Here is a 27,746-nt window from a genome sequence, read left to right as displayed (position 1 = left end):
AAAGAAATACAAGTAAAATACCATAAACTTTTTTAAAAAATTAAAAAATACAGTAAAAATAAATCTCTAATTTCTACTTAAAATGTTCTCTAAAAAGGGAGGTGGGAAGGATGTATTGAGTATGGCCCGTAGAGCAAACCAGATCCAGAAGCACCTTCTGCTCTGATAGTTACTGACTGACTGGCCTTTGGGGAGTTACGTCACTTTGGGCCTCAACTTCCTGACTCGTGCAATGGGCACAATAAATTCTACTTCACAAGATTATTGTGAGGAAGGCACCCCCTTTCGCATTTACATTCATCAAATGAAAGCTTCTTCCTGGAGGGTCTTGAACCAATCGTTATGCACCACCAGGCATTAATATCTCCTAAGCAACTAGATACACACTCATTGGGTCTCCCTGGCAGAGCACCTGCATTTTCTGGAATTCCATGGCAGCCTGCAGTTAGATGCACTGGGAACCTGGTCTCTGGAGGGGTGAGTATACACGTCCGTGTACACGTGAGCACACTTAGGAAGGCTTCCTCCTAAACGGACCATGCTGCTGTGGCAGGGGCACCACAGACATCTGCAAACGTTGACTGAGGAAGACAGGACGCTGGGAGGAAGCCCGCTGGGCTCTGTGGGGGAATCTGCCATTGAGAGGCCTGAAGACGCTGAGAAATTGTGACATTTCGACTTCCTTTGGTAGCAGGTGAGGCAACTAACCAGTATTAGGAAAGTTCTAGAGCAGGACGATGGGAAAGCCTAAGCAAAGTCTTTTGGGGAAGTTATCTGGGCCTTCAGGCCTGGGAGCCTCAACCCCCCACCCCATAGCCTCACCCTCCCCGCAAGCAGGCATCGGGAGGCTTTCCCTGCCCTCTAGTGGTCTCCTGTGGCATCGCCTGTGACAAGACCGGCGATGGGAAACCTTGGATGTCTCTCAGGCTGTCACCGGGGCGCATGGAGTCCCAGCTCGCTTCAAACCACCGCGAAGCCAGCCGGGGAGCCGGTTCTTGAAGATCCCGTGGTTCTTCCATCCCTTAACTCTGGCTGTTGTTGTTTAACAAAGGCCCCTGCGGTCCTTCCGCAGGGTACGGTGCTTGGCCTGCGGCGGGACCTCCTGACCCCGGAGGAGCCATGGCCTGCGCCAGTGCAGACTGCGGGGCGGCGGGGCAGAGACGGCGCTGCGGGAGTCCCGGCGCCTCCTCCTTGCGGACCGGTGGTCCCCGAGCCGCTTGCTCCGGCTCCCACTGAAGGAATTTTTCAAGACCACTTTTCCCCCAAACATAACCATTATCTTTTATTTATTTTTTTTTTAAATTTTCAGCATAACAGTATTCATTATTTTTGCACCACACCCAGTGCTCCATGCAATCCGTACCCTCCATAATACCCACCACCTGGTACCCCGACCTCCCACCCCCCGCTCCATATCCATTATCTTTGCAACATCTTTGTCACAGGTTTTCTTAGTTCGGTAAGGACCGAAGCTCCAGCGTGTGGTCTGTGTTGGCAATTAGGAAATCAAACCCTTATGGCGCCGCGCAGGTGTGTCCGGCGGGACCCAAACGCGAGTGATTGCAGCCCTTCCCGAGAAATCCTAGTGAGTCGGTTTGTGCTTGTCATTCCCATTCCCCCCATCAAATGTTGTTGTGATGTGATGTGGTTCTGTCCTTTCAGAAATCTTTCAGGGGCCACCCTGGAATGCATCACCCAGATTGGAGGGCAAGGAAGGGACTGTGGAGGGAGGCACCCGGCCGGGAAGGTCAGGGCGGCCGGTCAGGCGGTTTGCACTGCGTGGGGGCACGTGCGGGGCCACCTTCCCTGTGGTAAGTGGCCTGAGTGTTTACTGTTCTGACCTCCCCCTCTCGCTTCAGGAGGCTCTGCTGTGACAGGAAGTGGGGGGTCTCAGGGGATGATGGCAGCCGGGCCCGCAGGGCGCGCGTGGACATCAGCATGGGGGTCACGGAGGCCCCCGCATAGCCGCTGGGACCACAGGCCCACGTGATCAGCGGCGGGTGGACAACTGGGCACCGACGTCTGATGCCATCCCTTCCCCAGGTGGAAGTGTCAAGGGGCTTGCTCCAGCCCCTTCCCTGCATCTGCCCAGCTAACGTGAGGGAGCAGCCCCTGCCTGCTTGTGGGGTCTGAAAGGAGCACTGACTGCAGAGTCTGGAGCAGCCCTTCTGCTCTTCCGCCCTTCAGGAGCACCTGCCGCCCGTTACCCATCGGTCCGCAGCACTGATGTGTCCCCACGGTACACACACCCTCTCATCACTAGGCGGCGGGAACAGAGACTCTGCTTTGTACCTCTTTCAGTGTCAAACATTCTAAATTTACCATTTATGTTTTTTAAGTCAGGAGAACCAATGCATGGAGGGTTTTGTTTTTGTTTAAGATTTATTTATTTTAGGGGCGCCTGGGTGGCTCAGTGGGTTAAACCTCTGCCTTTGGCTTGGGTCATGATCCCAGGGTCCTGGGATGGAGCCCCACATCCGGCTCTCTGCTAGGCGGGGAGCTTGCTTACTCCTCTCTCTCTGCCTGCCTTTTTGCCTACTTGTGATCTCTGTCTGTCAAATAAATAAATAAAATCTTAAAAAAAAAAGATTTATTTATTTTAGAGAGAGTGTGAGGGAGCAGGGGAGGGGCGGAGGGAGAGGGAGAGAATCTCATGCAGGCTCCATGATGAGCAAGGAGCCCCAATGTGGGGGTTTGGGGGGGGACTCGATCCCCTCCTCCGACCCTGAGAAGGACCTGAGCTGAAACCAAGAGTCAGACACTTACCCCACTGAGCCACTCAGGCACCCGTGGTGATGGTTCTTTAAATCCATGAGAGGATGAACAAAACAGAAGCTGTGCTGGGATTACTAGGCAGACCCCCCAAAAAAACTTCAATTCCTGTTAAGAAGCTCCAGTTGCCATGAGTACTGACATGAAATGGCCAAGGTCTCAGGGGAGATTCAGTTCGCTTTAGGACTACGGCCGAAAGGATGGCATTTACATGGCCTGCCTTTCAAGACCCAGCATCTGTTCCCTCTGAGAAGCCTTTTTAGATCAGTTATGCCCTTATTATTTATTTATTTTCAGGTGGACAACGTAGTGATTCGACGATCATACACATCACACAATGCTCACCACAATACGCGTAGCTGCCGGCTGTCACCGTGTGTCAACACGGCTATCACATTATCACATTATCGCTTTTCATCTCTGTGATGCTTTTCTTTCTTTCTCGGATTCTTGAATTATGCATGTGTATGTGTTAGGTAAACTGATCATCTGGGGCGATGTCCTCTGAGATGTCCTTTCTCTCTCCATCCCGCCCTGAGAGACTGGCCACGGAGACTCTGCACATTTCCAGGAGGGATGTCCTTGGGGTGCTGGTGAACAAGGGATAAGCAGGAAGAGAAGTGCAAGGCCACGCCCGTGCGTGGAGGAGCCCCCGGGGGGCTCAGAGCCGAGGGAGAGGGTGGGGTGAAAGGAAGAAGGGGGCAGCCCACTGACTGCCCTGTCCCCCTTGGGGCATGGAGGGACAGCTGCACCTTACCCCTCTGCACTAGTGGCGAGGGAAACACCGTAGCCCCTGTCGGCCAAGGGGCGGGGGTGAGGAGGCTGCAGAGTGACCCATGAGGACCACAAGACCCAACACCCCAAGACTCACAGAGAGAGACGCTGTAAAATGAGCCGCCAAACACAGCCACCGCCACTGCGGCTTGAAGTCCAGCCTGAGACTGGGGGTTGGGGGGCGTTGGCCTCGGGGCGTCCTAAGCGGCGGTCCGCAAGCTGTAGACAGTCTAGATAAGGGTCTGGGGAGAACCCTGAGGAAGGAGGGGGTTCAAAAGGACTCCTGGATATGACTGAGTTTGAACCCACAGTGACTAAGAAATGACCACATGGAACTCGAATCCCCCTAGAGTGAGTTTTCTGCCAACGCAGGGCTCCGAATCTGCAAACCAAAATGTGCTACGGAACAAACAAGGCTTTTTGAGTACATTCTGTGTACACCTGTACAAGCCCCACCTACCAGTTACGCTGTAACATTTTATCCTAACTGGATGCAAGTATATGTGAGATGATTATGAGGTAGCTTTTTATCTTTTTTTTTTTTTTTTTTAAACAAAACTACAGACAAACACACTCAAAAGTAGAGATTGCCAGATCTGCAGGGCCTTGCCCCTTCCTGGAGGCTCTGGGGAAGAATCCTCTCCCAGGCCCATTCAGGTGGTAGCAGGACCTGTTCCTTGTGGTTGTAGGACTGAAGTCTGTTTGCTGACTGTGAGCCAGGACTTGTTCTAGCCGGTAGAGGTAACCTTGCTCCTGGCTCGTAACTGCCTTGCTCCACTCTGAAGACACCCGATGGCCAGTGGCATCCTTCCTATCTTTCAGCCTCATCTTGCCTGCTTTGTGTTTTTGCCTTAATTGATTCTTCTACCTTTCTCTTCTGGCTGTCAGGGCCCACCTGCAGTGTACAGGATAAAAATCTCCGTTTTTAGGTCACTAATAACTATAGGTAACTAATAACTATAACTAATTCTATCGGCAAAGTCCTTTCACAGAAGTATCCAGACCAGAATCTTGGAATCTTTTGAATGTAGCCAACTACCACGTGATCAGCACTTGGCCAATTTCGGTCACAAGCTTTTTTTTTCTTTCTTTAATTACAGTGATTTAAAAAAAAAAAAAAAGAACTATACTGAGGTATACCTCACATGCCATACAATTGACTTATTTAAAGTGCACATTTAGGGGTGCCTGGGTGGCTCAGTGGGTTAGGCCTCTGCCTTCAGCTCAGGTCATGATCTCAGGATCGTGGGATCGAGCCCCGCATCAGGCTCTCTGCTCAGCAGGGAGCCTGCCTCCAACTCTCTCTCTGCCTGCCTCTCTGCCTACTTGTGATCTCTGTCTGTCAAATAAATAGAATCTTAAAAAAAAAAGATAAAGTGCACATTTAACAGTTCTTGGTATATTATTTTATATTAAGAATATATATTATATTATTTATATATAATTAATTAATATATATTAAGAATATATATTATATTCTTAATTTTTTAAAGTTGTGGTAGAATATATATATGGGACATGTGATAAAATTTGCCATTTTAACCATTTTTGAGTGTGCGTTTCAGTGGCATCGAGTATCACAATGCTGTTTACATCCCAAACTCTTCCAATGACCCTAAATAAAAACTCTGAAACCATTAAGTGATTTCTCTCCCTTCTCCTGCCCCCAGCCCCGGTGACATCGAGTCTACCTTTGGTTTCCGTGAACTTGCCTAATCGAGGGACCTCACATACATGGAATCGGGTAATAGTTGCTCCTGGTGCTGGCGTATCTCACTCAGCACAGTGACTTTGGATTACATCCATGCTGCAACGTGCTGGGATTTCCTTCCTTTTCACGGCCGAATGTCCCACCACAGGAGTACAACACTTACTTATCCTTTCGTCTATCAGTGGCACCTGGGCTGTTTCTACCTTCCGTTATAAGAAAATGCCGCTGTGAACACTGGTGGATGAGTAGCTGTTTGAGCCTGACTTCAATTCCCTCGGCTGTAGACTTAGAAGTGGAATTGCTGGATACAGTAATTCTATATTCAGATTATTAAACAGCTATCACCTCATCACAAATCACCCAACAGTAAGTTCTTTCGTTCAAACAAGATAAAGATTTTTTTAACAAAAAAAAATTGTTTAATTTTCTGTACTGATATTTGTACAACTGTAAACTTAAGGAATCATCCAATACTTGTATAAATCTGGGGAAACAGTTAATAAGCACCTTTAGTGGGTTCCACAGTTTAAGAATTGACCATTTGAAGCTTTTAGAATGAATCTAGTAAAATGAATAAAAGTTATAAACACTATACAAAATCATGACAAACATTTGATATAGAGGGCTTGATATGGAATGATAAATACATAAAAAAAAAAAGCAAAACTAATTCAGGGAGCTGAGCTGGATAAAAGACCCATGTATTCCCCAAATCATGTGATTCGGGGGGATATATTTGGCTCTCACAACAAACTCCATTTATTCAGGGAAAGGCTCTTTCCCCGTCCAGGCGCCACCGTGTTGCTGAAGCAGATGAGGACAATGTGGGGAGGGGTGGGCGGGGAGGAATGAGCTCGCTGAGCTTTGCAGATAAGGGCAAGGATCTCTGCCCCAAGGGGAAAAACAAGCAAATTCTTCCATGTCCTCAAGTGTTAAGTGTTCTTTGGCACAAGGTACCATTTTTTCTTTGGGATTATTAAGGAGCTTTTCTCGTTGCTGTTGTTAAATAGCCCTCTCTACTCTTTCCTCTTGACCAATCTCTGTGAGACCTTTCCACTGTGCCTTTGCTACTCCCTTACCCTAACCTTTCCTGACTCTGACACCTGATGTCCAGCTTTCAATTAAAAATTCCTGTTATTTTGCAACTCTGGGAAACAACTGATAAAAGGTAACATTAGCTACTCATCTGGCCTAGAGATGTTTTTAAACACATCAGCATGACAGAGGGCAGCGGTCCCTTTAATGACACCGATGAGCAATCGAAGGTCTGGGTCAGGGGTATAAATACACGATCTGGTCCTCTTCGATGAGAAGACTGCCAGCAAGACCATGAGCAGAGGGAGAGACAAAGGAGAAGTGAGCTCTTGGTGACTGGTGGTCAGCTCTCACCGGCGAGGGAGGGTGGGGAAGGTCTAGGGGGAGGTCATCAACTTGGGGGAGGCATACCAGCCCCCAGCTATGCCTAAAGTGAGGGATGGGGGATCGGTGCCAGCCACGGGCCAGGCCACTCAAGAGACCAGATGCTGGGATCCAAGTGCTTTGCGCAAAGAGGAATATGCTGGTCACCATTGGTGTAACTCAAGGAAACACTTCCAAACAATCCTTACCTTCAAGCACCTGACTCCACACCTTGAAATTCCTACCACCAGATACTCTTGACTGAAGGCTTTGCTTATCAGAGGCTACTTCTGAAATGCCAGTCACTTTTCTGGGAGGGGCTGCTCCTCACGGCCCGCAAGTGTCCACACAGCCCTAAGACAGGGTGGGTTTTGATCGAGGGGCAAGGTTTGCTCACTGTGATGGGGGTCTTGGGCAGGATTCAGGTGGGACAGAACTCAGGGAAAAGCCAGGGGTGTGGGGAGGGAAATCAGAGCACCAAGGGCAAAGAGGGGGAGGGGTAACGCCCTCCTTCATTCACAGGCTCGCCTTGGTGGCCCTGGCTGGTGTGTCAGGGAGATAACAGGATGGCAGGTGTGTCAGAGTGAGGCTGAGCTCATAAGGCCATGGAGAGGGCAGTTCAGGCCTGGGGAGGCTCCCCTCACCACTGGGGTGCGAAGTTGGGGAAAGGTTCCAGAGCACTGGTACGGGCATATAGTCCTCCCTCGGGAGGGTTTTCTGTGTGCAGGGGAAGAGGCTTTCCCATTCCAGAAGCCCAAGGCTTATGTTTCGGGGGACAGTGAGGGGAACACTGTTGGGGCTCAGGCTGGGTAGGACCTGGGCGTGGTGGCCACCAGGTCAGATAGTTTTCAGTCTGGACCCTTTCAAGCAGGGTGTTGAATATGTCCAGAGGGAATGAGGCACTCTCGTCTTCATTTCCGCTCGATACAGTCGACCCCCAGCGTGTTGTCAGGGCAACGGCAGGTCCTGCTTCCGGGGGTGGCCAAGCAAAGGTGGGTGCAGCCACCATTGTTCACTGAGCAGTAGTTGTGACCTGGAAAAGGCAGAAATCAGCTCAACAGCCCCCTGAGAGAGCAGCCCCCTATGAGCCCCCTTTTTGGTTTCCAGGGGGCCGAGCACGTGGCTGCTGCAGGAACAGGGAATCCTCACTAGGATTTGCCAGGTGGGCAAGACTATCATTTCGAGGTTCCTGAGCCGGGGACCATGCAGATTTACCACCAAAGCTGCTGAACGGGACCTGGGAAGGCTTCTCTGATTTAGATCGTAACGCGCAACTGGGATTTCCAAGCACAAAGTGTGCAGTGTCTCTCTTGTCCCCTCGGCTTTGCACTGGGCCAGGGGGAGGGGGTGTGACGGTGGGAGCTGGGGAGGACGAGATCGGGGAGAGCAGGTTCTGGAGCCAGGCTGCCCAGCTCAGCCCCCACCGTGCCTCTGTAAGCCGCGCACCTCTGGCCCATAGCTTCGGCTTTCCCTATGCATGGAATGGGCACAAGCCTGGTGCCCGCCTCGCGGAACTGCTACAAGGACAAGGGAACGAAGGAGCACCCAGCCTGAGCACGCAGGGCTGCCGTGTGCGAGGCACCCGGCTCTGGCATGAACCTCCCTGGGTGCGTTTGGGGCTGTTAGGAGCAGCGATGAGTACCGTGGCTGGGGGGCCCCACGGACGGACTTTTTTTTTTTTTTTTTTTTTTTTAATTTGACAGACAGAGATCACAAGTAGACAGAGAGGCAGGCGGGGGTGGGGGGAGGAAGCAGGCTCCCTGCTGAGCAGAGAGCCCTATGCGGGGCTCGATCCCAGGACTCTGGGATCATGACCTGAGCTGAAGGCAGAGGATTTAACCCACTGAGCCACCCAGGTGCCCCACGGACGGACTTTTAAAGCAGGAGAGATGGTAACACGGATGTTCCTGTTTGGAACCCGAAGACCACGTACTTCTAGACCAGCCAGAGATGTGCGCTTTCCCTCCCCTGGTCCACTGTCCCCGCCTCGTCCCCTAGCATTTTCCACTTGGCTCAGCCACTAAATAATGAAGACCCATGATGGAAGGGACGGGGTCTCTCCTGCCTGGTGGTCAGGGCTGCGAGGGGCCTGATAGGTAGCGGCCGGGGCTGTGGGCTTGCAGGCCAGGGCCCTCCCAGCCCCTGAACAGGAAGAGCCCACGTGGGTTACCTTGAGGACACTGAGACAGGGCCATGGTGACTCCGTAGAGCCGGGTCTGCTTGAGGGGCTGGAAGATATCGGTCTCTTTGGAAATCGCAAGATCTATGGTGACCACGGAATTCCTGCGGAACACCAAAAGGCGGAAGTTAAAGGCACATCGGCTGGCTTGAACCTTCTGTCTTCTGTGGTTTGGGGGACAAACCAGAGACCACACAGGGACACGTTGGCCTGAGCTCCTCCCAGCCATCCCCCCTCCTCCTCTTGCGGAGGGACAAGCCTGTGTCTCTCTGACTGCCTAAAAAGGGACAAAGCTTAGCAAAGCTCTCCCCTCAGCTCTAAATTCCAAGCTGGGAAAATGGCTTTCTCTCCAGATGGCCCTGGCTGCTGCCGCTGGCGTGGCCTGACCCCTCCTTTGTGCAGGAAAGGGTGGGAGCAGGGGCTGTGGGAACACTGCAGCCTTAGAAGGAAGTAGGGGCACAGCAGGGGCATGGAGCCCACCTGCCGGGGGTCCCTGGGCCAGCTCAGGAGGACAGAACAGACATGCTCCAGAAGTCTGAGGAGGTGCCCATCCAGGAGCAAACAGACAAATAAACGGCACCTCCTGCCCCCAAGGCACCCTCAGCCCCTGAACTCCTTCACCCTCCTCTCCTGACAACTGGAAGGGCGAGGCAGAGGGCAGGCATCTCTGGACGCTGGAAGGTCATGCTAAGAGCCCCCCCCAGGGAGAGCTTGGCCTCCCAGAGACAGGGTGGCAGGGCCACCTCCCCGGCCCCTGCTGACATACGTCTTCCAGTCCGTGTAATACAGATGCTTCCCGTAGCTGGTGACCGCGAAAGGGTACTGGAGCCCTTCGAGAACCTTGCGTCGGCCCGACTGGCCAGGCTTCAGACACTCCATCCGACTGGTGCCTGTGTGGAGCGAAAACAAGGCGTTCATTGTGTATACGAGAAACGGCCCCTTTGTGTCACTATGAGTAAGGAGGGCAAGGGTGAGAGAAGTCAGCATGACGATGACAGATCCTGGAGAACACATGTGACCTGCTCTTCTTGACAGTGGAAAGCTTTCTCTCTGCCTGGTCAATCCCCACCTCTAAGGTGGGGGGTGGGGAGCACCCAGATCTGGTTCTGACGTGGCTGGAGCCAAGGGGCCTTTCCTTGCTTCCACCCACTCCCAGAGTGCCTGGGGACAGAGTAGGACTGATGACACTCCCCAGATCTTGCTCAAGTCCCTGCCCCCCTGAACCCTCCCAGGCCTTCCCTCCTGGCCCTCAGAGCCCCTGCTCGGGTCACAAGATGGCCTCCTCCCAGCCCCCCACCCTCCATGGCAGCTGATAGCTGCGAACAGCGCAGGAGCTCCACAGACACGTGGGGGACGGCTGACCTTGCTTCCCTATGCAGCACCCGCCCACATCCCTGGCCTGAGGGACACCCCAGGGCTGGAGCGGAAAGCAAGACCGCATGCTTTTCTCTTCCTCGGCTCCAAGTCCTGCCTGTGCCCCGAGGGACAGATGCAAGCGAGAGGAATGTAAGCCATGAATTGCGTAACAGATAACATTAGGATGAGGACAGGCTCCAGGGGTCAGCACACTTTTTCTCCAAGGGCCAGATGGTAATTAAGTTAGGTTTTGTGGGCCAAGAGGCAAAATTGAGGACACGGCAGAGGCATTTATGTAACCTCTTAAAATGTAACACTGAAAAATGTAAAAACCATTTATAAGACCCGGGTGGTACCAAAGCAGGTGGCAGGCTGGACCTGGCCTGCGGGCTAGAGGTGCTAACCCCCGACGGAGAAGACTGAGAACTCGCCCTAGACAGTGAGCGTCAAGCCTAGAGAAACCATACGTTGCAGAGCAAAGATGGGAAGCAATTCTTGGGGGGGCGGGGAATAAAAGAGCTCCCTCACACTGTCTTCCCCGTTACAGACACCAGCCCACTGTGGGTAAGAATAAAAGTTTAAGGAAAAATAAAGCACTGTTCCAACCCCAGGAGTCAGGCCTGGGGCTTTGGGTCACCTGCGTCCACCCAGCAGAGCTGAGACGAGTAGGCATCGAACGTCAGCCCGTTAGGCAAGCCCAGGTCCTCCTGCACGAGAACCCTCCGGTTCGTCCCATCCATGTACGAAGTTTCAATTTTGGGGCTATCTCTGTTCCAGTCTGTCCAGTAAAGATTCCTAGAAGAGGAAAAGGAAGGGAAAGAGGCAGGGGAGTAACGACAGTGGGTGAGACGTTTACGGAAGCAGGTTTAAAAGAAACCACAACGAAGACATTAGCAGACGTTCAAGCACGGGGATGGCAAAAACGGTCTGGAGGCGCTCAGACAGGTCCTTTGCAAGAAGACTTGGATTTGGCTCTTTGTTTGGATTTGGATACTCTGTTACTGGTGACTTCCCTTCCCTTCAACACAACTGACATGTTCCATCTCATGTTAATCTGCTGAAAGCAGTTCAAAAATAGAGCCCAAGACAGAACACCACAACCGAGACAAACATGTGGGAGTTCCTGTCTGCTGTGGCACAGCACCGGCCATGAGGGAGGTGGGCACGGGGCCACAGAACGAGGGATGTGGCCTCGCAGGGAAGGGGTCAAAGTGTGAAGGCACGGAGGGGCCTTGTGTGTAAGATTCAAGATTGCTGTAGGGAGCAAGAGAGAAAGCATCGATGGGATGACAAAACCCGGGAAGGGGTCTTCTGGGGGCCCATGGTGTGTTGGCCTGAGCCCCAGGGATATCTATGCTGCTTGATACCCTTCCAGGGTTGGTACAACTCAGGTACTGATCCACATTCAACTCAAAGGGAAATAACCAACTTCTGAGCTGCCGACTTACAGAGCCCTTTCCTAAAAGACTTAGAGGTGCAGCAGGGGATCAAGTCCATAGTCGCGGGGAACAGGGATCAATGTCCTGGCGTTTCCCTGTGCATATCTCTAAGCCACCTACTGGGACTTGTTCATCCTATGAGGCCCTCATGTCAGGAGAGTAGTGTCAGAGTTAGAGACTGACGCTTGAGACTATGTTAAAGAGCAGCAGCAAACAGACTAGACGCGCCCAGATGGACACCAGGTTACCCCTGCACGGAGTCGGTCACGATGCCTCTGGGGTTCACCAGGTCGGTGTCAAACAGCACCCGGCGCTGAGTACCATCCAGCTTTGCAACTTCTATTCTGTCCAAGTGAGAATCCGTCCAGAAAATGTTGCGGCCAAGATGGTCAAGGGCGATGCCTTCTGGACTTCCAAGATCTAGAACCAAACACAGGACACTTCTGTTTTTTTTCAGCAGGCGAGATTCGGTTTTTCTGATTACTCGGTGTTATTTCACACAGTGTTCAATCCTTGGACTTTGGGAAAACAAAAGAGAATGTGGAATGCTCGTTGTGATAAGTTAACCAACATTCAAAGTGATGAATTAAAAAATGTGGCTCATGGACTTGGCAGACACCTACCCTGGGTACCACGTTGGGAACCAAGCCCACTATCACACCTCAGCTGTGGCCCTGGCTTCCGGGAGCTTGTAAGCTCTCGTAATTCAGATGGAGTTCTGATTTTATGGGAACGTGGAGGCGGACACCGGACTCAGCCTGGGGAGACCCAGGAAGGATTTCTAGGGGAGGTGACACGTGAAACTGGCTCCCAAAGGACCAGTAGGAGCTTGCCAGGCAAAGATCCTAGTTGAGGGCTGCCAGACAGAGGGACCAGCACATGACTGGACACGGCTTGAAGTGGACTATATGTACTTGTGGGTGGCTGGAGTCCATGGGGGTAGGAGAACTGCCAGAGATGGAACAAAACAGATTTGCCTTAGTCATTAGTTATTGGGGGAAAAGGGTCACCTCAGAGAAGTAATAGCAAGAAATCATAGCTGTTATTTCTTTTCTGCAAGTATTAGAAGTACAGAGAAGGGGTGATCACAAGGAACACTCCCAGAGTCCTTACGAGCTTGTCAGTGACTGACTTTGCAGCCAGGGTTGCCACACGGCAAGCCGGCTGCAGTACGAGCCTTCAGTGCCCGTCTAACCTCAGCACAAGTTCCAGGCTGCACTGATTCCCTGACGATGTATAAAAGCAAATTAAACATTAGATCCCAATCCAGGGTTTTACTTGTCACTTAGGATTCTGTCCTCTTACTGATTTGAGAGCTGAAGGTCACTTAGTACGGCTGGAAGCCAACAGGGGAAGTGGTCCAGGATGGAGCTACCCTAACCCAAGGAATCCGGGTTGGAGGAAATCCTCCCCCAGCATCTGAGGAATCATGTGCTCCTTTGTCAATGGGTAAGTGGTTCAGACCCTCAGCTCTCTCTCAGCAGCCTTCCCTGGGCGCCTAACATGACCTTGACTGGACGTTGGAAACACCAAAGCCCCACCCCCTGGAAAGGACCCTTGCCAGGGCAAGTTTATTAAGAATGAGGAATAGTCCTTGAACAAGGTTTTTATTATTCAAACCAGAAGTAGAGATCTGTGAGGTATTACAATATTTCCCATATCCCTAGAGGAGAAGACAGCGAGACTGACCTCTGCAGACCTCTTGTGTCTTTCAGACAAAAACCAGAATAACTCATTCTGGGGTATATCTGGGATGAGCACGTCCTCTGCCAGTGACACTGGTGCACTCAGACACACAGAAGAGTCAGGGGGAAAGAAAGGCTGTTCAATGGCACTATTTCACAAGACACCCAGGGGCACCCAGAAACCCTGTGTCATTTTGTCTCCTTATGAACAGCTCTGGTCCCGACTTCAAACCCAAGAGCAATCAAACTTCCTCCTCCAACCAGGAAAATATTTCTTCTTCTTCTTCTTTTTTATATTTTATTTATTTATTTGACAGAAAGATACAGTGAGAGACAGAACACAAGCAGGGGGAGCAGGAGAGAGAGAAGTGGGCTCCCCACTGAGCAGGGAGCCCGACATGGGGCTCGATCCCAGGACCCTGAGACCCAGTCCAGAGCCAAAGGCAGTCATTTAACCAACCGAGCCACCCAGATATACCCGGGAAAATACTTCCTCTTGAACTATCATGCCAAAGAAGGGTCTGGAAAACCTCACCCTTTACTGTGCAGTCAGGGCGAAGAAGGCAAGACAGCAAGGCAGTATTTTCCATACTGCTTACATCAAGAAGGAACAGATTACGAGACTTATTAAAGATATTTGGTTAGTTTAACTCAAGGAAGGAGAGAGATGCTTAGCATTCGGACAGCATGAAATAAAGAAGAGCTCCCCACTCTACCTTCACTCACTAGCAAGGCACCAACCTGTACTGACGTGGAAATTTCTTTCTCTCTTTTTAAATAAAGGAAAATTTATCCCCAGTGATCTTTCCTCTACAAAGGTCACATTCTAGTTTCATTCTTTATTTTCCCAGTGGACTTCTGCCTGGAATGTTTCTTACTGAGTTTAAAGCTTTCTTGGATGATTATTAGTTCCAGAAGCAACAGGAAATAGCAGTGATGACCTACTCCCCTCGTCCACTGGGTTCGCAAGTCAAACCAAAGAAAACAGCAACATTTTTAACACACACAGAGAGAGAAGACACAAAAAGGCATTTTCAAAATTCTGCTCATTACGCCAAACCTTGAAAACTGGCAGACATTACTTAAGCAGCACCTTGACTTCTAGAAAAGGATGTGAGATCTATGTCCGAAGCTAGACGTGTTTAACTCAACCTCATATTGATTCCGGCTCCTGCTGCATCGGCTTTTGTGAAGGAGCCAAGGAAGGGAAAAAATAAAACAGAACAAAACAAAGGAAATCGCCGCACAGGCTGTTCCACAGACACAGGGAACCTTCCAGAATATCAATTTTTACGGAGATATTAAATTGGAAGTTGGGAAAGCAACATTCAACCCTAAGTTGAAAGAAAGAACAAATGAGGCTCAAACATTTTGAAGGTGTATCTTCGATTTGAGAGCTCTGCAGAGGAAGCAAGATGATGTTATACAAGACCTGTCACTGGCACGACAGCGTCTTTTTTTTTTTTTTAAAGATTTTATTTATTTATTTGACAGGCAGAGATCACAAGTAGGCAGAGATGCAGGCAGAGAGAGAGGAGGAAGCAGGCCCCCTGCTGAGCAGAGAGCCCCATGCGGGGCTCGATCCCAGGACCCCGGGACCATGACCTGAGCCGAAAGCAGAGGCCTTAACCCACTGAGCCACCCAGGCGCCCCACGACAGCGTCTTTTGATTGAAAATACCTGCAAGCCAGCGGAGGAGTTACTGACTTAGCAATATGTAACATTTGACCTTTTCAGTAAAGGGGAATTTGTGCAGGTCCTTGGGTCTTTATAATCTTGATAAAACATATCCACATAAAATAGTCATGACTTGTTGAAAGTAGACATTACAACAACGCACAGAGTCCTTGACTTAAATTGACCTCTCTAAGTTAAGGAATCGAGGTTAAATGTTGAGGGGTGGACTGTGCCAAAGTGTTATGCGCTGTGTTATCAGTGATGCAACTAAAACTGGAAGGATACCTGTGAAAGCTCAGCCTGCTCTGCTGTACTCGGTCACAGGCGGTCTGAGCGAGTGCCATGGGGGGAAGGGAGAAAAGGCCCCCCCACCGTGATGTCACAGGTTTAAGTGATAGCTTCTGACTTGAAAACTGTCTTGGGAAGAGACAACTATCAGTCAGGGATAATGTTTGCCAATATGCTTGTAATCCTCCTGACTTTATGATGCAGCTGCCTAATGGAGCATATACCATAAGGCAGACATTCTGAGAATCAATTCTAGGCTCAACAGCCAGTTTTAATTTTATTCTTCTTAGGCTAGCAATAAATCCTAGATAAGGTGTTCACGATTTCATTGAGTCCTTGGAGGACTTTTTAGAGAAGGCTGGAAAGGGTGGTGTTGAGGCCAAGAACCCAGCCCCACTCAAATCCCTATATCCTGTATGAAACCACACACGCTTCTGCTCTTCCCCAAGAGCCACTTGGGCTGCCAGAAGCCAAACCAAGAAGGGAGAGTGGTGTTTTCTTGCCCACCTTGTCGAATGATGGTGGTTGGCTCTCCACCATGCAGACTGGCTCTCCCAATGGAAGGCTCACTGATGTCGGTCCAGTAAACCATCTTGTCCACACAGTCGAAGGCCAGTCCAATGATGACTTTATCCTGGAAGCACAGACAGCATAAGAATGGCCACTCACTAGCATCTGAGTCACCAACGATGGGAATCTTTCATGCGCTTACATGCATCTGGACAACCTTTTTTTTTTTTTTTAAGATTTTATTTATTTATTTGACAGACAGTGAGAGAGAGACAGGGAGGGAGAGAGTGAGCACAAGCAGGAGGTGGGGCAGAAGGAGAGGGAGAAGCAGACTCTCCACTGAACAGAGAGCCCAACGTGTGGCTTGATCCCAGGACCCTGGGATCGTGACCTGAGCTGAAGGCAGGCGCCCAACTGACTGAGCCACCCAGGTGCCCCATGGACACCTTTTTTAATGAAGTGTCTTCAAGTCTTTAGTCTACTTAAAAATGTTTATTATTGAGGTGTGGGAGTTCTTTATGTAGTTCGGATGAAAATCTTTTGCATTATACATATATATGTATGTGTGTGTAGGTGTATATATATTTCCACTCATTATATAGTTTGTTTTCTCACTTTCTTGTTTTTGTTTTATTTTCATTTTCTTAATGGTGTTCTTCAAAAACAAAAGTTTAAAATATTTATTTAGATTTACTATTGTTTCTCTCATGACTAATGCTTTTTATATATCTAAGAAATTTTTACCTACCTAAAGATCTTTTTTAAAAAAAAGACACAAATAGGGCACCTGGGTGGCTCTGTCGGTTAAGTGTTTGCCTTCAGCTCAGATCATGATCCTTGAATTGAGCCCTGAGGTGGGTTCCCTGCTCATCGGGGAGTCTGCTTCCCCCTTTGCCCCCCTCCCCTGCTCATGCACTCACTCTTTCTCTCTCTCTCTCTCTCTCTCTGTTGTGCACATGTGCATACACACACACTCTCTCTCTGAAATAAATAAATAAAATCTTTTTAAAAAATACAGAAATATTGGAAAGGAAGAGGTGAAACCACTCTATTGTAACTACCAACTGAATTCAGTCCAAGGTTGCAGGGCACAAGGTCAATATATAATGGTATTTCTACATAGTAGCAAAAAGTAAGTAATGTTTATAATAGCACCAAAAAAATAGCACAGAAATATTTAAGAACAAATATTTTTAAATATGTAAGATACTATACTGAATATTATAAAACATCACAGACTGAAAATAAGGAGACTCAAATAAATGAAGAGAAAAATTAGTCTAATGGATTGTAAGGTTTAATATCGCTAAGATATCGTTTTTTTCCTAAACAGAGTTAGAGATTCAGTGCCATCGAGATCAAAATCCCAGCAGGCTTTTTTCCCCCTTTGGAAGAAACAAGCTTACTATAAAATATCTATAGAAATGCAAAGTGAATATATAAAGAAATCCTACCACTCTGTAACAACAAGCCAGCCAGCTACGAAATGGGCAAAGGATACGAGGAGACATTTTACCAAAGAAGACACACGGATGGTCCATAAGTACATGAGAACATGAGACTATCCCTCATTAGAGAAACGCAAATCAAAACTACAATAAGACCCCGCTTCACTCATATTAGGATGGCTACTATTAAAAACCAGAAGATAATAAGTGTTGACAAGAACGTTGAGAAATTGGAATCTTTGTACTCTGCCAGCAGAAATGTAAAATGGTGCATCTACTAAGGAAAACAGTATGGCAGTTCCTCAAAAAATTTTTTAAAAATCTGCAGAATTACCATATGATTTGGAAATTCCAGGCCTGGTTTATGGTCAAAAAGAGAGACAGCAGGGACTTGAACAGAAATGTGTACACCCATGTTCACACCAGCATTGCTCACGACAGCCAACGGGTGGAAGTGGCCCAAGTGTCCATCGATGAAGAATGCATGAACCAAGTGTGCTCGGTCTGTGCCATGAATATTATTCAGCTTAAGAAGGAAGGAAATTCGGGGCACCTGGGTGGCTCAGTGGGTTAAACCTGTGCCTTCAGCTCAGGTCATGATCCCAGGGTCCTGGGATCGAGCCCCACATCGGGCTCTCTGCTCAGCAGGGAGCCTGCCTCCCCCCTCTCTCTGCGTGCCTCTCTGCCTCCTTGTGATCTCTGTCTGTCAAATAAATAAATAAAATCTTAAAAAAAAAAAGGGGGAAGGAAATTCCAACACCTCCACACCATGGATGGATAGATAAATACCATAGGATTCCTATGAATTTGAAAGAGTCAAATCCATAGAGACAACAAGTAGACTCATGGTTGCCAAGGGCTGGTGAAAGATGGGACTATTATTTAATGGGGACAGTGTTTCTGTGGGATGAAGGGTGGATGGGGGTGCTGGTTACGTCATCGCGGTGAAGTGGTGAAAAAGGTAAAAGTACACCAAAGACACATACATTAAAAGAACTCGGTGAACGTTGATCCCGCTGTTTCAGGGCCCTCCCCTCCACTCGTCCTACCTCAGTGTTTTGCTTTTCACAGCCTCACTTGACATTGGGGCTCTGCCTTTGTCTTGGGCGACCATGACTGTCACAGGGGGCTCAACCCCCTCCCGCACCCTGAGCGCATGCGCCAGAGGACACGAAGGAAGAATGATGATTGCCCCCGAAGAGATTTATGCTTCTGAGAGGCAGCGGAAGAACACAACGATCACTTATTCATTCTGCAAACAGTCTCCGCGTGCCAAGCACTGTTTTGGCTCTAGTACCCAGCACTGGGAAACAGGCAGGTCCGTGACAGAGACAGCGGTTGCTGGTCTCAGGAGCTTACTTCCTAGTGGGAACAGATTCATCAGATACAGACATGTATGTTGTTATATAACGTATCCAGCAGCGCTAAGGTAAAGACAAAGCAGGACAGGGAGACAGCAGTGTGGACACCGCCAGGACAGCTTCCCAGAGAGGTGCCGTGCCAACAGAAGTAGGATGAGGCGAGGAACGGCACTGTACAAGTGCTGGGGAGGGTGAGGACTCCACGCACGGGGACGGTAAGTGCAAAGGCCCAAAGACGGGGATGTGTGTGGCGTGTCTCGGACCAGACAGAAGGCTGGATGGCTGAAGCTGGTGGGGGCCAGAGGTGGACGGTGACAGGGAATGGGGTGCGAGAAGTGGCTGGGGGCCATGGAAAGAACTGGGTTTTATTCTGGGTGAAGGGAGAACCCATCAGAGGGTTTTGTGTAGGGCAGGAATATGATCGGAATAGTCCGATCAAGGGTAATGACAACAGGTTGTGAAAAGCTTCTTCACTCCTTATGGGACTTGAGGGTCTCCCTCAGCCCTAGCAACCCTGACCGAGTTGTGCTAGAAGCCCCCAGGTCTCAGGCCAGGTTTCTTGCCGAGGGGGTGGTCAGGATGGCAGATGAAAATAAATGGCTTTTCAGAAACGTCCAACCCCGGAGAGGCTGGGGGGGCGGTGCTCAGTGGGTTAAGCATCGGCCTTTGGCTCATGTCATGATTCCAGGGTCCTGGGATCGAGGCCCACATTGAGCTCCCAGCTCAGCGGCGAGCCTGCTTCTCCCTCTACATACACCACCCCGTCTGGCGTGTGCTTTTTCTCTCTCTCTTGCAAAAATAGATGAATAAAATCTTAAAAAAAAAAAGAAGAAGAAGAAGAAGAAGAAGTGTCCAACCTCGAACAGACAAAAGTCCCCCGCTCACAAAATGCATCTTTGATGCTTTGAAAAGCTCAAAGCTGAAGGCTGTTTTTGCCTTGGGGCAGATACAAGGCTCTAGAGCGGATGTGCCGAACCTGAGCCACCGCACTAACTCGGCACGGCAAGGTGGGACCTGGGAGAGGCACCCAGATGAGACACCAACTCCGCGATGCCCCACGCCGGGGGTCAGATGCCACGGTGGTCTCCGAAAGGCCTTCCTGCTTCTGCCTCATCCCCTCCTGATGGGCGGGCAGCTCAAGTGGCCCCATTCAGAGATGACAACTGGGGCCCCATGGAAATCCCAAGGCTCCCGAGTCCAGGGGTCAAGGCCTGGGGCTGGTCTAACGACCCTGGGCTTGATTTTCCAGGTCCCTGAAGCTGACTGTCGGCGCAGGGCGGTTAGCCAGCACTCACCGGGGCGTGCAGCAGCGTCCTCGCTTCGGTCTTCTGCAAGCTGCTTCCTTCCAGGGGGAGGCGCTCAATCTTCCCTGTCTGAGCGAAGAGTAAGTGGGTCCCGGGTGGCAGGGGGATCACAGCGGTAGGAACGGAGGGTCCTTGGTGAATCGGGGGAGCCACTGTACTCAAACCTGGGTGTCAGGAGAGGTCAGTGAGCAAGGCCTGCGATCAGCAGGAACACACACACCAATGCACGCGCGTGGGCGCACACACGCACACACACACACACACACACACTCGCCCGGGGTCAAGCCACCTTCATGGCACCACAAACGGTACAACCACACAATGCTCACTGTACCTCTAAAAACACAAGGAGCGGAAAGACCACAAAGGGCGTTTGTGAAGGTGATAAGGCAAGGCCTGAGGTTCATATTAAAGGTCACGTGGAAAGCGAAAACAAAGCAAGGGCTTAGCCTTCCCTTAGGAACAGAAATACTGTAACCACTCCTGCCCTGCTTTGGACACATGAACCAAAAGGACAGCAAGAACAGCACCCCCCCAACCCCTGCACCCAGGGAGCTCACACCCCAGGGGAAGATGCTGGGCTTCCTCAGGCTGGAAGGGCTCTCAGAGCAAGCTGGCCCTGCTCGCACCCGTGGACCCAGCCCCATGAGCAGACACACAGCCTGCCTGGCCTTTCAGGAACAGAACGCGGTCAGGGGCCCATTCTCCCCGAGAGTCAACCTCGCCTCCTAAGTGCTGCCCCTGAAGCCAGCATGACTCCCGGCTCCCCCCAGGACGAGAGAATGTCCTGAGGAGGGACAGGCTGCCCCGGCTACAGGGGGAGGGGCCTGGATGTAGCCCTTCCAGGGCTCGGGCTCTGGCTCCGGTTCTCCGACCAGAGAGAGCCGGACGGTCCTCACTGGGGCCATTTCCCCTTCTTTCCCCTGCCCGCCTATCCTGCCCACTGCAACCAGTCAGTGACATGAACCAGGCGGGCTGACCTCTTCTCTCTCTGGAATCCATCCCTCCTCTCCAAACTCCCTGCCGGCCTTCTGGCTGGTCATTCGCTCGCCTGTTAGGCACCTGCCGGGGCCACTCACTCCAGCTCAGCTTCTACCCGTCAGCCACTGTATTTCTAAATCCCAAACCTGGTTGCATCAATGTCATAAGCCTCTGGGTTTCTCGGTGAGCTCCTCTCCCTGCCCTGCCCCTGTTCACCTGTCCCGCCAGGTTCTGGGGGCCAGCGCTGTGACTTACCCTTCTGGACCCCCAGGCACTGATCCCAGCATTGGAAGCTCAGTTAATGCTGGCTGCATGAATTAAGACCACTTCCTACTCACTTGGCCTCTTAGCAGCTTTGCGAAAATAGCTGGTCACTAGCTGAACTGAGAATGGAGATTCAAGGACTGATTGTGTTTGATTTTGATTACGTGCAACAATGACCATCTCCTACACCTGAGACAGAAGCAGGATTGTAGAGCTGGGATCCATCCTAGAGAGAGGCTGAGAGGTCCCAAGCAGCACAGACCCACTGACCTCAGTCTCCCCAACCCTGCTCCCGACCCCACACCTCCCAGGGAAGGCCTTCAGGGGGCCTCTTCCAAGCCTGCCACAAAGCATGCAGCCGGAAGGCCAGGAGGCCACTGCAGGGAGTGTGCCCTGAGGACCCACAGCACACATACCCTGTGCTACCCATGCAGGATGGCTGCAGTGGGTCCCACCAGCATTGGTACATGACAGGTGTGCAGAGAGGAAGAGAACAGGTATGGGGGGTGGTGGGGATAGGGAGATGGAGGGGGTGGGTGCATGACCAGGGAGAAAGAGAAGAGAGGTGCAGAGGGCAGAAAGGGAGGGGGGGAGCAGGGTCTGGGCTGGCGGAGCAGTGCTTGATTTAGGGTAGACAGAACGAGCCACCAGTGCTCTGGGCAAGACCCCCAGGGATGCTCAAAGGCACTGGGACTCTGGTCCCTGAGGCCCTTCTCAGACCCAAGGCCAGTGCAGTGCTGCCCTCCAACTTACACGGGGGCCTCATCCCAGGCCTGGTCCTTGTGCCCTCCAGCTCCCGACCATCACGATCCACGCACCAGCACTGGCCCGTGCTGCCATGGCACTGGGTGGGCATGTAGTGCCCATGTTCATCACACTCAGGGACAAACAAGCCAGGCCGCTGTGGGATCATCACCCCCGCTGTCCCGAGGATGTGTTCTCTCTCCAGTTGGCATCGGGTTTTCTCTATTTCTGCAACAGAGACAAGCACAGGGGAGGCGGTCAGCTGGGTCGCTGGGCAGGAGCCCCATGGCGGACACAGACTAATGAAAACTGATCGTTGGGTTTTGTGTTGTTCATTTTCTAAAATTTAAAATATCAAGTTATAAGCTTTGCGCAGTGGCAGTATCGTAGCCAATGAGGTTTATCCGAGGCGCGATTATTGCTAATTAAAATATCAAGTTATTTAATGGATGTCACTGTCAAGAAGATATTTACATTTTCTTTTCTCTCCTATGCGATTTGTTTTCAGTTTGTAAACATTGAGGCAAAACGGACAGAACATTCATTGTTTTGAAGTGAGCCTTTCAGTGCCATTTAGTACAGTCATGATACGACATCGAACCACTACCTCTATGGGATTCTGATCCACCGTCCTTGGTTCCACACCTAGATAGAAGCAGCATGCTCTCCACTCCCACCTCCTCCCCGCCCCTGGCAGCCAGCAACCTGCATTCTGTCTCCATGGGTTGCCACTTCTGGACATTTCCTATAAATGTGACACGTACGGTCATGCATATGGCACATGACCCGTTGTGCCTGGTCGCTCTCACTCAGCAGGTTTTCGAGGTTCATTCACAGTGTAGGATCCAGCAGTGTATCATTTCCTTTTATGACTGAACAGTGTTCCACGGGATGGCTAGACCACATCTTGTTTATCCATTCATGACTTGGTGGGCATCACAGAAATTTGTTTTAATAGACTTCATTTCTCTGAAATTCGCCCTTTGTATCATCTCAAACTTCTTGATTATCCACGCTGAGTCGAGATCAAAGATTTGGAAGACCAAACACCCCAGGGCACATTTTCCAAATCTGTGCTTCCTTTCAAAGATGACCTTGTGTTTGGCATGAAACATGGCCTTTTAACCGTGCAGCTAGGATCCCCAGGTTAGGAAATCCTTCTCTATCTATGGGAAATGGCCTGGAATCAACGATCCCCCAGTACGCAGAGCTGTAGCTGGTTCCACACTGGCTGGAGGGCGGCCACACCTCTGCAGCTGTGGCATGGAAGCAACCCAAATTTAATACGTAAATGAATGAGAGTTCCAATAAAACTTTATTTATAAAAACAGACAGTGGGCCAGATTTGGCCTGTGGGGATGGTAGCTATCAACCTGTACTCTAGGGTATTACTAGTTATGTTAGGGAGAAATTTTATATAAATATGCTCACTCACATATTAATACGTGTTAATTAATATAATGTATCAGTAATAAGATACATTGTAACATAATAATCTATTTCACAGAACTTTGTGTCTGAAAAGTGTTTTCGACTCTCGGTTCCACCATTTTTGGTTCCACCATTTTTGGTGTTATCTTGGGCGCGTCCACAATGCTGGATGTGCCACACTCCTCACCGTAGGACCACGGTGGCACCAGTAACTAATCTCATGCATTATTGTGAGGAGTAAGGGAAATACGATGGGACAACATGTACAGACGGAATTTGAAATTCCACACTCAAATGTTCATTTGTCACTGCAACATGGCCTCCATGGTGACATTGTGTGCGTGTTGCCAGCAATTATTTAAAGTACCTTCTGTCTATGCTGCCAGTTCTCACGCTAGCCTGCTTCATGGGGTTGCTGCCATGGTCAGAAGCTGTGAGTGAGGCCAGGAAAGTGTGTGTTGAACCTGGCAAGGGAAAAAGTGGGTATGCTTTCCTTTTTGTCCTAGGAGCTAATACTAAAAAACAAACAAACAAACAACATATTTGATGTAGGAAGAGCCAAGTGAAGATACAAATAAGCCATCTGCTTGAGAATAAGATACTGGGTTTTGTTGGCTCTTGGATGTAGAATTTGTTCCTTCCTCAATGTCTGGCACGTACGCAGGGTTTGCAAGTCTCCCGTATCAACTGTCTCCATTCACATGTGTTTCATTTAATTCTCTACCAGAACAGTATGCAACAGGCAACTCCATTTTTATACCACATGAGAGAGCCAAGGCTCAGGCTGGTGAGGGGGTTCCCAGGCCACAGCACTAGGAAAGAGCTCAGCGCAAACTAGAACCTGGGTCTTTGGATTCTTGGCTCAGCCCCTCTGTATCCACAAGCCCAGAGCCCAGAACAGCTCATGGACACCAGACATGTTATGTCATCGGTGATATATACAAGCAAGCTTAACGCACGCACTGAAATTATCTGTGGCCCACAGACTCAGTTTCCTTTTTTTTTAAATAAAGATTTTATCTATTTATTAGACAGATCACAGGTAGGCAGAGAGGCAGGCAGAGAGAGAGAGAGGAGGAAGCAGGCTCCCCGCTGAGCAGAGAGACAGATGCAAGCTCGATCCTAGGACCCTGGGATCATGACCTGAGTGAAAGGCAGAGGCTTTAACCCACTGAGCCACCCAGGTGCCCCCAGACTCCGTTTCCTTCCACCAGCGTCTGTATACGATGCTGCCTTCCCAACTAGAGAACAGGCCTGGTATTGCGTGTGCTGTCAACAACGCCTAGCTTTTAAGGAAGTAGGGGTGACTCCATTTTATGTGGCTGACAGTTTTGTGTTGACATGGTGTTTGGCCAACATACAGAGTCTCAAGTGATCTACAACTTATAGAGGAACTTTTAAGTTGCTGTATCTTGAACTTACAAAGAGGAGGAGAAGAAAACTACCAATTGGGACTCAGGATATGGAATTTCAAGTGTGTTTACGGAAAGCTGCGATGTCACTGGGTTTCCTGGGATGGCTTCCCAGCCCGGCTAGCAGGAGCAGCCCCAGTGGGAGCCGCCTGCTGAGGGTCTCAGCCCTCCATGGGGAATTTTCCATTGCAGGCAGGATGGGAGGGGTAATAAAGACACATTTCCTGGCCCTGTTCCTGCCTGATAAAATGAAAACTCAGGCAAGATTCTTTTTACTCATCTGCTCTGAGCAAGCAGTCAAGACCTGATATTTATCCAGGGACGAGCAGGAAGTCTGGGATGAATTTCTCAAGGTTGGGGACTAAGAAAATGAGAGGAAAATGATAAAAAGAAATAAGAGGGAAAAAAAGCACCTTTTAAATCTCTTCACTTGTATTTCGTTTCCTTGCCTGATTAAATTTCTTTCTCCATGTTAATCCAAAATAAGTAACTAGTGTAGCCTCTGATATACTCAGGGTGGAGGAACTCGTTTTTGGGGGGGCCTTCCTTATGTAGTCTCTTCCTGTCTACTCTGCCCCCACCAGGGGCCAGCTACTCCTAGAGGCTCTTCCCCACACATGGATTTATCTATAATAAAAATAATCTAACAGCAGAGACCATAGGAATTTTTTTTAAAGGTCTTACTCAATTTTGAGAAAAACTGCCATAGAAAATTCTCTTACATAAGGAGTTCAAGGAACTTTTTGTAAACCAAAAAATTATTCAGGCCTCATGTTTTTTGTTTATAAAACAAAGGAGATGAATTATAGAATTTCTAGAGCCCTTCTAGCTCTCACTGGGAAATCCAAGTTTTCTAACACTGGGTTTGTCTGAAGCAAAGTGCACAGGGAAACAGAAACGATATGATACAAACAAAAAGTGTCCATTAAATTGTTTCTCAGTTTTCCTTAAGTTGTATTATCTAAATGTTTTCATCTTTCCTTGAAGCCTGCTCTCTGATCTCCTGAATTCCTTTGTGTCTAAAGATGTGTACTGTGTCTGCTTGTGCAACATGCTGGTAAGCGTGACGGGTGCTGAGCATGAAGAGATGCAATCCAACATCGGCAGGCGTGGTATGTGCCCTTAAGGACCGAGCTTTATGACTCTAGCCAGGACTTTGTAGATGCCTCTTTGATCTGCTACTAATCCAGCCTCTTACTTTCCAACACTCTAGACAATTACATTCCCCCAGACAAGGCTGGCAGCTGTGGTGGGCAGCCTCCAAGATGGCCCCAGTCTCCTGCCCCTGGCATTCTCATATTTAGGCAATTCCCCTCCACAACGTCCGAGGGTTGCCCTGTGACTAATAGTATCACCAGAAGTGACAGCCTGTCACTTCCCAGATGAGGTTACAAAAGACTCTGGCTTCCATCTTGGATGTACTCGCTCTCTCTCTTACCACCTGCTCTGGAGAAAGCCAGCTGCCAGGTCTTGAAGTCACTGAGGCAACCATGTGAGAGATCCAGGCCGTGAGGACCTGCAGTCCTCAGTCCAGTGGCCTGTGAGGCGCAAGGGCTTGCCAGCAACCACATGGATCCCTCAGGCCCTGGTGAACCTCAGAGAAGACCAAGGTCCCAGCGAATGCCTTGATGACAATCCAATGAGAGACCCTAAACCAAGACCACCCAGCTAAGCTGCCCCTGAGTTCCTGACCCTCAGAGCTGTGAGATAATAAGTATTTATGTCTTCGGCTGCTAACTCTGAGGATCCTTTATTACAATACGATAGATAACTACCATGAACCCTTGAGCAACACAGGTCTGAACTGTGGATTTTTTTTTTTTTAAGATTTATTTATTGAGAGAGAGAGAGATTAGGGGAGGGACTGGAACAGAGAGAAAATGCAGAAGTGGTGGAGATGGGCAGAGGGAAAAAGGAAAACTCAAGCAGACTCAGCTAAGCGTGAAGATCGCAGGGATCGACCCTGCAACCTTGAGATCATGACCTGACCTGAAACCAAGAGTCGGACACTTAACCGACTGAGTCATGCTGGCACCCTGAACTGTGGATTTTTTTTTTAAACTGTATTTTTTCTTTCTTATGGTTTTCTTAATAACATTTTCTCTCCTCTAGCTCACTTTATAGTTGGAATATAGTATATAAGACATATATAACATACCAACTATGTGTTCATTGACTGTTTATATTATTAGTAAGGCTTCTGGTCAACAGTAGGCTTTGAGTAGTGAAGTTTTTGGGCAGTCAGAAGTTATACACAGATTTTCAACTGTCCATGTCTGCAGGGTGGAGGGGGAGTCAGGGCCCCAACCCCACCTTTTCCAAGAGTCAATGTAATATGGCAGCCCTCAAACTTTCTGCCATGACCCACAGGAATACACTTCACTCAGCAACTACACACACACACACACACACACACACTCATCCACACATAGAGACGAGCATCATTTCACCAAAAGGCACTTTTTCCTACCTATGCACACTCTACCTACTCGGTTGTTTTCCTGATTGTTTTCTGTTCTATTCCGTTGAAAAGGAAAGATGATAGCAGTCTGCTGAACTGATTCCACAGTCCACACACGGGTTGTGGGCAGGAGTGCAGAGGCGCAGGGGGCACAAATCCGAGTTTCTTGTCTTGCCTGTCATCAGGTTGACACTGCCATAGCCGGGACCTTAACTGGCTGACTCACCCTCAAAGCCAGTTTAGTTTGAATTTTTTAAAAACTTGTCCCCACTGTACACAGTAGGACCAAGCTAAGTGCTGACTGATTCCCTGTACCTCACTGTGCTTGGCAATGGGAGTTGGGATGACACACATATTATTTTTCTCTCTGTTAATATTTCACAGAATAATTTAGTCAAAGTTTAGAAAAATATGATGAAAACCTCTGTGTTCATTTTCCAGCTGAAAAAAAAAAATTGGAAATACAAAGGCTGGGCACCTGGGTGGCTCAGTGGGTTAAGCCTCTGCCTTCAGCCCAGGTCATGATCTCAGGGTCCTGGGATTGAGCCCCG

The 27,746-nt window shown here is 49.6% G+C and overlaps 1 protein-coding gene and 1 pseudogene across 1 annotated transcript in view; one reads left to right on the top strand and one right to left on the bottom strand.

The window, feature by feature from the left end:
- Positions 1–5,653: 5,653 nt before the first annotated feature.
- NID1 (nidogen 1) overlaps positions 5,654–27,746 on the bottom strand; it is an 83,847-nt gene continuing 61,754 nt past the window's right edge. The window contains exons 13-20 of the mRNA XM_044239319.1: positions 21,901–22,119; positions 19,894–20,066; positions 15,787–15,913; positions 11,878–12,049; positions 10,828–10,985; positions 9,601–9,724; positions 8,826–8,938; positions 5,654–7,688 (exon numbers count right to left, since the gene is read on the bottom strand). Coding sequence (XP_044095254.1) covers positions 7,567–7,688; positions 8,826–8,938; positions 9,601–9,724; positions 10,828–10,985; positions 11,878–12,049; positions 15,787–15,913; positions 19,894–20,066; positions 21,901–22,119 — 1,208 coding nt within the window. The 3' untranslated portion in view covers positions 5,654–7,566. The remainder of the gene's footprint in view (positions 7,689–8,825; positions 8,939–9,600; positions 9,725–10,827; positions 10,986–11,877; positions 12,050–15,786; positions 15,914–19,893; positions 20,067–21,900; positions 22,120–27,746) is intronic.
- Positions 22,256–22,388, top strand: LOC122901416 (annotated as a pseudogene).

The sequence above is a fragment of the Neovison vison genome, chromosome 2, assembly GCF_020171115.1.
Source record: "Neovison vison isolate M4711 chromosome 2, ASM_NN_V1, whole genome shotgun sequence".
In the NCBI taxonomy this organism is placed as follows: domain Eukaryota; kingdom Metazoa; phylum Chordata; class Mammalia; order Carnivora; family Mustelidae; genus Neogale; species Neogale vison.
This window is presented reverse-complemented; position numbering and strand designations above follow the sequence as displayed.